Raw genomic sequence first — 10,501 nt, forward strand, 5'->3', positions numbered from 1 at the left:
TATTAGGAAAAAAACTCTTATGTTTAGGAAAAATAATTCATGAGAATTTGATGTTCGTACCAGGGGCTATGTATCCGTGTGACCCTACATAACTAGATACCGTATACTCATTTCCCAGCATAGGAAGCACCCTCGATGCGCCAAAAATCTGCAATTTTAGCTCCAAAGTTGCCGTCAAGAAGGATGTTGCTGGACTTCACATCCCTGTGCAGTACTGCAGGAAAAGAACTGTGATGCAAATAACTCAACCCACGAGCCGCATCAAGAGCGATCCGAAAACGTATGGGCCATTCCAGCGGAGTTCCTCCTTCAGCAACACAGTGCAGACGGTCGAACAAGCTGCCGTTGGGCATGTACTCGTATACCAATAGCTTGTATTCTGACTCTTCACTTGATATGCAACAGAGAAGCTTCAAGATGTTGTTGTGCCGGATGAGCCCCAACTGTTGGCGGTAGTTAGTAATTTTGGTCATTAAAAGCAGACAACCAACCCAACTCAGCCGTCCACAATCAACACTCCAGCCCACAACTCAGCCATCTATCTACCGCCCATAATAAATTACATAGCAGACACTCTGCCGTTCCAGCCGTCCATGTTTTTAATATATGTAATATTATATTTAATATAGTGTAACATGTGTAAAATGTGTTGTGTGTAGAGAGTTCTCATACCCTCTATAAATAGAGGCCTTATGTAATGCATTTGTGTAAGGCAGTAAGGCAATAAAATCTGTGCTATTTCTGTGTATTTGTCTTTCTCTTTGCCTTCAAATTGGTATCAGAGCATGAAGAGCTGGGCTTAGGAAGAAAAGAATTATGTGTTGATATGTATAACTGCTGTAGCAGTGAATGAAGCTTATAATGTTTTCTTGATTGCAGATAATTATCAGCTTCTAAAGTTGGAGACTACTGGCTGCCAAGATTGAGAGAAGAAAATATCCCAGTTTAATGTTTGAAGAAGGTATGAGCTGATTTTTTTGGAGTGAAGCCTAATGATAAAAAAAAAAATGTTAAAAGGGAAAAATAAGCATTATAATGTTGTTTGTTTAAGCTATATGTCATTGGCTTAGACTTGTTTGGTGGATTTTCTTTGTAAAGCAAAGTTTAAAATTGTAAGGTGCAGTTGTAACTGTGTATTAATATGGCTTCAAGAAGTAGTATAGCTCAACCACAAATTCTAATATTTTCTGGTAAAAATTATGAATTTTGGGCTATAAAAATGAAGACACTATTTTGTTCTCAAGGCATATGGGATCTTATTGAAAAGGGTTTTATTGAACCACAAGATGAGTCTACATTAACACAAGATGAAAAGGATAAATTACAAGATAACAGGAAAAAGGATGCTAAAGCGTTGTTTCTAATTCAACAATCTTTAGATGAATCAATTTTTCCTAAGGTTTGTGCTCCTAAAAAGTCTAAAATTGCATGGGATATTTTAGAAACAGCATATCAAGAGACATCAAAAGTTAAGATTGCTAAATTGCAAACTTTAAGGCGTGATTTTGAAAATTTGTGTATGAAAGATTCAGACTCAGTAGATCAATTTCTAAATCAAGTAATGAATGTGGTTAATCAAATTAGATCATATGGTGATGATTTGACAGATCAAAAAGTTGTTAAAAAGATACTTCGTTGTTTGCCTAGAAAATTTGATGCCATTGTTGTTGCCATTGAAGAATCTAAAGATTTGATAATACTATCTATTGATGAATTGATGGGCTCACTTTTATCTCATGAATCAAGAGTGAACAGAAATAACAATTCTTCTTTGGAGAATGCATTTAAATCGCAGGTATCTTTTGGCAGAGGAAGAGGAAGATCAAACTACAGAGGAAGAGGAAGAGGTAGAAGCATAGATGGATGTGGAAGTCCAAATCAAGAAGAGAGAACAAATCAATCCATTCAGAGTTCTAATAGAGGATGTGGCAGAAGTTCATTCTAACACCCATCATCAAGGTTTGATAAATCTCGAATTCAGTGTCATTATTGTAAGAGATTTGGTCATATTGCAAGTGAATGTAGAAAGAAACAAGAGGATATTGAAAAGAATGGTGCTAATTACTCAGATGTATCTGATAACAATTCAGGAAGTTTATTTATAACTTGTAATGTTGCTCAAGAAAGCTCTAGTGATATATGGCTCCTAGATAGTGGATGTAGTAACCATATGACTGGAAATAAAGATTTGTTTGCTAGCTTGGATGATTCTGTAAAATCTGAAATAAAGCTAGGAAATGATAGTAAAGTCTCTGTAATGGGAAAAGGTGTTATAAATGTCTTGACGAAAAATGGAGGAAAAAGATATATTCCTAATGTGTATTTTGTGCCTGGATTAAAACACAATCTCATGAGTGTTGGTCAACTAGTACAAAAGGGTTACAAAGTTTCTTTTGATAATGATGTTTGCACAATCTTGGATAGAAATCCTAGTGGCAAGTTAATTGCAAGGGTCAACATGACACAAAATCGAATGTTCCCCCTTCAAATTCATTGCATTCAAGGAGGAAAAGAAGTTAGTTTCAAGAAAGTATACTCAGATCAGTCATGGCTATGGCATTTGAAGTATGGTCATCTTCATTTTGATGCTTTAAGCTTATTACAAAAGAAGAATATGGTGAAAGGATTGCCTCAAATATTGAAACCACCAAGTTCATGTGAAAGTTGTATTTTGGCAAAACAACATAGAGAAAGCTTCCCATTAGGAGGTTCATATAGAGCAAGAGCACCATTGGAATTAGTTCACACTGATATATGTGGACCTATGCAAACTCTATCTTTAGGAGGAAGTATATATTTCCTAACATTTATTGATGATTTTAGTAGGAAGATTTGGATATACTTTCTCAAACAAAAAAGTGAAGCTTTTGAAAAGTTCAAGGATTTCAAAAATTTGGTTGAAAAACAAAGTGGTCACTACATCAAGGTATTGCGATCTGATAGAGGTGGTGAATTCAGTTCTAATGATTTTCTAGAATTTTGCAGCTTTCATGTAACTAAGAAGCAGTTTACCACAAGGTACACACCACAACAAAATGATGTAGCAGAAAGGAAGAATAGAACCATAATGGAAATGGCAAGGAGTATGTTGAAGGCCAAAAATATATCTAATGAGTTTTGGGTAGAAGCAGTAGCATGTGTTGTATACATTTTGAACAGGAGTCCTACAAAGAGTGTTAAGAACACAATTCCACAAGAAGCATGGAATGGTAAGAAACATACAGTATCCCATTTTAGAGTTTTTGGTTGTGTTGCTTATTCATTAGTTCCATCTGAATTGAGAAAGAAATTGGATGATAAAAGTGAAAAATGCATCTTTATTGGCTATAGTGAAGAATCAAAGGCTTATAGATTGTATAATCCCGTTTCAAAGAAATTGATCATTAGAAGGGATGTTAAATTTGAAGAAGAAGATTCATGGCATGAAAATGATAACAAACAAGTTACAAGAGGAGCACCAATATTACAAGGTGATGATGAATTAAAAGAACATGGGACTCAATCAACACCCAACACTCCACCAAGGAACTTTGTGCAAGGTGCCTCACCTCCAAGTTCAAATGTAAGTGATAAATCTGATTCAACATTCTCAACACCAGGTTACAAACGTAAGAAGATAAGAAGCTTAAAAGAAATATATGATCAAGAAGAAGAGAATGTAGATATTTACCCAAATTTTGCTTTATTTTCTTGTGATCCATTGTATTTTGATGAAGCAATTAAAGAAGATAAATGGATCAAGGCAATCGATGAAGAAATTGACTCTATTGAAAGAAATAACACATGGGAATTAATGGATTTACCTAAAGGAAAAGAATGTATAGGAGTCAAATGGGTTTACAAAACTAAATTTGATGAAAAATGTGAAATTGTTAAGCACGAGGCAAGACTAGTTGCTAAAGGTTTTTCACAACAATATGGAGTTGATTATAATGAAACATTTGCTCCAGTTGCTCGACTTGACACAGTTCGAACTATTTTAGCAATAGCAGCACAAAATGATTGGAAAGTGTATCAAATGGATGTAAAATCAGCTTTTTTGAATGGTTTTCTTGATGAAGAGGTATATATTAAACAACCACCTGGTTATGAGGTTAGTGGGTATGAAAACAAGGTATATAAACTAAACAAGGCACTTTATGGTTTGAAACATGCTCCTAGGGCTTGGTATAAGAGGATTGATTCATACATGATAAGTAATCAATTCAATAGAAGTAACAATGGGCCCACGTTATATGTTAAGAATAATAAGGAAGGTTAGATTTTGATTGTATGCTTGTATGTTGATGACTTGATATTCACTAAAAATCTATTAGTAGACATGTTCAAGTCAGAAATGATGAAAGAATTTGAAATGACAGATTTGGGGTTGATGAAATATTTCTTAGGTATTGAAGTTATTCAATACGACAAAGGTATCTTCATTTGTCAATCCAAGTATATAAAGGATGTTTTAAAGAGATTTAAAATGATGAATTGCAATCCAGTGTCAACTCTAGTTGCAACAGGAACAAAACTTAGCAAGGAAGAAAAGGGTTCAAATGTTGATCCAACTATGTTTAAAAGACTTGTTGGAAGTTTAATGTATATGACAGCTACAAGGCCAAACATCATGTATAGTGTCAGTTTAATCTCAAGGTTCATGGAATCACCACAAAATTCTCATTGGCAAGTTGGAAAAAGAATATTGAGATATATTGCAGGAACAATGGGATATGGAATCCTATATTTTGAAGCTAACAATTTTGGTTTGATTGGTTATACTGACAGTGATTTTGCAGGTAGCATTGATGACAGGAAGAGCACTTCTGGATATATCTTTCACCTTGGATCAGGAGCTGTATCATGGGCATCAAAGAAGCAACCTATAGTGACAATCCCATCAGCTGAAGCAGAATATGTAGCTGCCACTTCCACAACATGTCAAGCAGTATGGATGCGTCGAATTTTGCTTGATCTTCACCATCATCAAGAGGAACCAACACCAATTTTTTGTGATAACAATCAGCAATAGCATTATCTAAAAATCATGTATTTTATAAGAGGAGCAAACATATTGATACAAGGTACCACTTCATCAGAGAATTGGTCAACAATGGAGAAATCTACCTTGAGTTCTGCAAATCTGAAGATCAATTGGCAGATATATTTAACTTTGAATATCTGCGAGAGAAATTGGGTATTACTGATGCAAAATTTGTTAATGACAAAAATTAAGGGGGAGTGTTGGCGGTAGTTAGTAATTTTGGTCATTAAAAGCAGACAACCAACCCAACTCAGTCATCCACAATCAACACTCCAGCCCACAACTCAGCCGTCTATCCATTGCCCATAATAAATTACATAGCAGACACTCTGCCATTCCAGCCGCCCATGTTTTTAATATATGTAATATTATATTTAATATAGTGTAACATGTGTAAAATGTGTTGTGTGTAGAGAGTTCTCATACCCTCTATAAGTAGAGACCTTATGTAATGCATTTGTGTAAGGCAATAAGGCAATAAAATCAGTGTTATTTCTGTGTATTTGTCTTTCTCTTTGCCTTCACCAACGTGTCCACCTCTACTTCTGCTCTTGTAATTTCTTCGACCTCGCCTTTTGTCTTCAGACTTCCTGTTGATCTGCTCGCGTTCTGGATTTTCTTAACGGCTACCACTTGCCCGTTGGGAAAAGTGATCTTGTAAACTTTTCCTGCGCCTCCAGATCCAATCACGTAATCCTCTTTCAAGTTGTTGAGGATGTATATCTCGTCCACATCTGCCGAGTGGAACGGAGTCAATTTCCACGACGGCCCGCTGCTTGGTTTCCTGAAAAACAAGAAGCAACACAGACAAACGGTGCAGCATAACACGGCCACTATAAGTAAAAGTGAAACCAGAATGATAGCTAGACTCTGACGTACTGACAACTTATGAGGAGAGGAGCACAGCGGTAGCATCAAATTCTGACCGCCGCAAAGCTTCTGGTTTCCCAGAATGCTCTTCTTGTAAGCCGAACTGTCTAGAGCTTCAGGAATGCGTCCAGACAAGTCATTGTTGGAGACATTGAAAACATTGAGTTTCAGATCTCCCAACTCCGGTGGAATTCCGCCGGAAAGCAAATTGTTGGCGAATAGATACAAGAATTTCAAATTCTCGAGAGCCATCAAAGTGGCAGGAATAGCACCCGAGAGATGATTCTGCGACAGATCCAACACTTCCAGCTGTGTTAAATTGCCCAGGAAACTTGGCACTCCGCCCACAAGACTGCAGTTTCGCATCGACAATTGCTGCAGTTGCTTTAAATTACCAATCTCAATGGGAAGCTCACCTGGACTCAGAGGATTGTTGTCAAGCGTGAGGTTCTTCAGAGACTTTAAATTCCCGACAAATGTAGGGAATGGTCCACTCAAACTATTTTCTTCGAAAAAGAGAGCTTCGAGCTTTGGTAGCATACCAAAGGCTGGAGGAATGGGGCCACTGAATGCATTATATCCCAAGTTCAACTCTCTCAAATCCGTCAATTCGGAAATACGAGTGGGCAGCGTTCCAGCAAAGTGGTTGGTGGACAGATCGAGCTTTTGCAAACGCTCGCAATGAAGAAGGGCGTGGGGAAAGGGGCCAGTGAAAGCATCGTCCTTGAGAGTTAAGGAAGTGAAATTAGGAAGGGCGCATATGGCGGAGGTCAAGTTGCCAGAAATGGAGCTCCCTGTGAGATCAATAGTCATAACGGTATTGAAAGCATCACAGGAGATTCCTTGCCAAGCACATGGATTTTCATGTAACTCAATCCAGTCGCTCAGAGCATTCCGCGTGTCCTGCCAATCTGCCTTTTTAATTTTAAGTAGAATGATGCCATCTTGCGAGAGGGAAGAGCAGTGGAGAAGGAAATGAAGAAAGGTGAGCTTGCAGCAAAAGCAAGTGAGAATGCGGAAGGGTATTACTGCTGCCATTATATCTATGTTTTATAAAAGGCTCTCCTTCCAGAAACGTTGGGAAAACTCTCAGATTTAAGGCTCGATGATACATTGTTTTCTCGCAAATTTCCATGGGAAGTAGAATTTTCTGGACGAGATCCAAACGTTCGAAAAACGACTAGCGCTGATTAGTAAGCGGACAATGAAATTCTTGGATTTCCTGACTATTGTGCCGTGCGAAAGAGAGAGTAATCGACTACTTTCAAGGTAAGTGTCGAAAAGGAGTAGAGATAAATAGTGTGACTGCTCGACTTTTCAAAATGCCGTAAACGACCCACTAAAAGTCATCGTCAAGTCAATCCACAATTTGAACAGTTGTTTGATAACTATTAAGAATTTTTCATATCATGTATTTTCTAAAATTTGTTTTATTCTACTTGCTGAGCTCCCTATTCACTAGGGCAATTTGTCTTGTATGGTCGCCCAAGTGTCACTAGATTCTTCTTCAGGATCAGACTTCACCGTGTGATCGTGGTTGGGGTCATAGCTCTTCGGCCTGCCACTCGTAGACACTGTGTTCCCAGGGTCTTTGCCGCTCTCCCAAAAGAAAGATGATGCTGCCGATGATGATTGCGCTCCTTCTGAACCCCCTCCAACCCTGCTTATGCATGAGGTTTTCATGATCGTTGGGATCCACCTTTCTTGGCTAGCACTACTTTAGCTGTCTGAATAGTTGTTTGATTTTGACTCTACCATGTGTACTCTTGCGAAATGATCTCCGACCTTTTTTTTTGTGAATATATAACTTTAATATTTAATAATTAATATAGAAAAGCCTATTCATAAAAAAATTATTTTATTAATTATGTATTAGAAATCTTTTGATGGCTTGTGATTATATTCTAGCATTGTTATATTTTAAAATAATGATCTTGTTACATTAAATTAAATGATATATTTATATTTTACAACTATCAAAATATTTTATATTTCATTCTATATTTGAAATGAATTTAATTTTATATTTTAATAAAATATTATATTATATTATAATTTTTCCATACTAAAATCGTTAGAATATATTATTTAAGACTATATTTTCTATTTCAAAATTTGTTTAAAATTTGTATTTCTTATTATATATATATTTTTAAATTCTATTTTTTTCTAAATAAAAATAAATCTTGAATTGTGATATTCAAAGCAATATTATCTTCTCAAAGAAGATAATAGTATAATATTATATTAAATATTTAATTTTCAATATTAATATTATTAAAATTAATTTTGTTACATTTGATTTTAAAAATTTCAATAAATATTTTTATATTTAACTTTATATTTTTTAAATGAATTTTATTTTGTATAGATATAAATTTTTTAAGTGTATAGTTAAGGGCTCAAGTGCATGACCCACAACTGATTTCTTAAGTAGAAGAAGCCATTTAAAACACAATTTTTTGGGTCCAATAAAAGACTACAAAAAAAACTTAAAAGATAGTTCATTTAGAAAAGGGGCACTTAAATCTCCAACCTTAGATCACCCTTTGCAAGATAGATGAATCTGACATTAACATTTTATATAATTGTTTTGTGGAGACTTCATTAAAAATAGACCCATTAACCCATATTAACCACTTCATGTAATTGACTCAATCAAGCATTTTAGTAATTAGAACTACCAACCGCTTTTGATATCAAGGTATAAGTCTTTTTTTGAGAGTAAGAAATACCAAATTTGTCCCTAATCTCCTCTGAAGATGCCAACTAGTTATCAATAAACAAGTCTTTGATCAAAATTCAAATACCAAATTTATTCTCGTTCTTCGCAGAGAAACTATGAGTTAATGCCAAGGATTACTCATTTAAGAATAACCCCTACTACATAGATCTATTGGCCACTCCATAAAAAGGAGTAAACTCTATAGCAACTATGTTTTAAACCATGCTTTCCATAATGTGGCATAAACACTAGAGCCATAAATCTTAATTTTAAAGTCCCCCCAAAAAATTTCATAGAAGGGGATATTCATTATTAATAATGTTTGTTTATTTTTGTAATTAACCTTATGTTAAATGTTACCTATTTAATATTGAATTTTAAAATTGCATCAAATATGTACTTCATATTATATATTTTGTTGATTTAAATTAGTTATTAAAGTTATCAAATACTTTTATATTTATTTGTTAACACTAAATCTTAATCATAACATTAGATTTTACATTTTTACATTATATATAACATAAAGTTATGTATTTTAAATTAAATGAATTAGACTAGTATTTTAAGTTTAAACTCATTAATAAATTGTGTATTGATGTCAAAGTGATAAAAATAACCTTACGCCAAAATCCCAAACCATTATGAATTAACATTAACAATTCATATTTAATTTAATTTATCTTGCTATCATTAAAATCAATCTCTTTAAAATTAATTATGACACGTTGTATATGGTAGTTACAACTTTCATCCATCCATAAATAACTTTGTAAGCCTTCCTACCCACCTTTATCTATGACCACACTTTTTGGTATGAAATCTTTTTTGATAAATAATAGTTGTGAATTTTTAGTCTATAGTCATCTGCATATCAGTTAAATATTCTTGAAAAGTTTGAATACTTAAGAAGGAAAATTTAAGAAAATTAAATAAACTAAAAAGTATAAATATTTTTATCCTCAATGAAAATTGGTTTGTGCCACCATAGTTACAATCTACAAGACCCTTTCACTTTCATTATTTTTTTAAACTAGCAACAACACCTATTTTTTTTAATTCCCGACACAAAGAATTGAAATGTGTTAGTAGGTTTTACCAATAATATAGACTACTAGCTAATTAAAATGTGTTATTTATTTGTGTATTATAAGAAATTATTATTTGTATATGTAACTATAAAATATTTTTCTATTTTATAGCCTTTCTATTTTTGTCAATAATTTTTTTAAGGAGGTATTATAGCCATCTAAGAAGACTTTTTTGGAGCCCTGAAACATAAAAATAAATCAACAACAATCAAATCCTTTACAACTAGTTTTTGCTGTGAGAATTAATTAAAAGTGAAATAGGATGAAGTGTTCATTAGATTTAGATTTCCAGGATTGTGAAGAGGTGGGATCTAAAGTAGTGGAAGAATATCACCATGGTAGTTGAATCTCACCATCTTTACTATATTCTTGAGAAACATGTCATCAAGATATTCATTGATATCCTACAACCTAAGTTAGCATATTACATGCACATGAATTACTTGCATACCCACAAGGGCATCCAAGAAAAGGGATTTGATATTGAGAGAGGACCCCTAGAAGATGACAACATCAAGCATTTGATAGAATCCCATCAAGATAGATCCACTAATGCTAGAAATACCTATGTGATTATTGCAAGCCTAAGATGCCTATGCTAGTTCATAAAAAACTGACATATGAATAACCAACTTATCAACAATCAATAACCTTCACCAACTTATCAACATCTTACACTATCCTATCGACCACAAAAGAACTAAACAAATCCTATATCCATCCCCCAAGGAAACCACACACCATGAGTCTAAAATACTCAAAAGCATACTTTTACCCCTTGAGGTGAAT

The 10,501-nt window shown here is 34.2% G+C and overlaps 1 protein-coding gene across 1 annotated transcript; it reads right to left on the minus strand.

Annotated features, from left to right (window-relative positions):
• Positions 1 to 107: 107 nt before the first annotated feature.
• Positions 108 to 473, minus strand: LOC149534473 (receptor-like protein kinase 5). The gene has a single exon (XM_089806029.1). The coding sequence runs from the start codon at positions 471 to 473 to the stop codon at positions 108 to 110; it is 366 nt and encodes a 121-aa protein (XP_089662155.1).
• Positions 474 to 10,501: the final 10,028 nt, after the last annotated feature.

Source organism: Cupressus sempervirens, chromosome 10 (genome assembly GCF_028749045.1).
Source record: "Cupressus sempervirens isolate cs-2001-9-10 chromosome 10, ASM2874904v1, whole genome shotgun sequence".
NCBI classification, from domain to species: domain Eukaryota; kingdom Viridiplantae; phylum Streptophyta; class Pinopsida; order Cupressales; family Cupressaceae; genus Cupressus; species Cupressus sempervirens.

Bases quoted from the DNA above. Each gene is read 5' to 3' on its own strand.
- LOC149534473 (XM_089806029.1), bottom strand. From the start codon at position 473: ATGACCAAAATTACTAACTACCGCCAACAGTTGGGGCTCATCCGGCAC.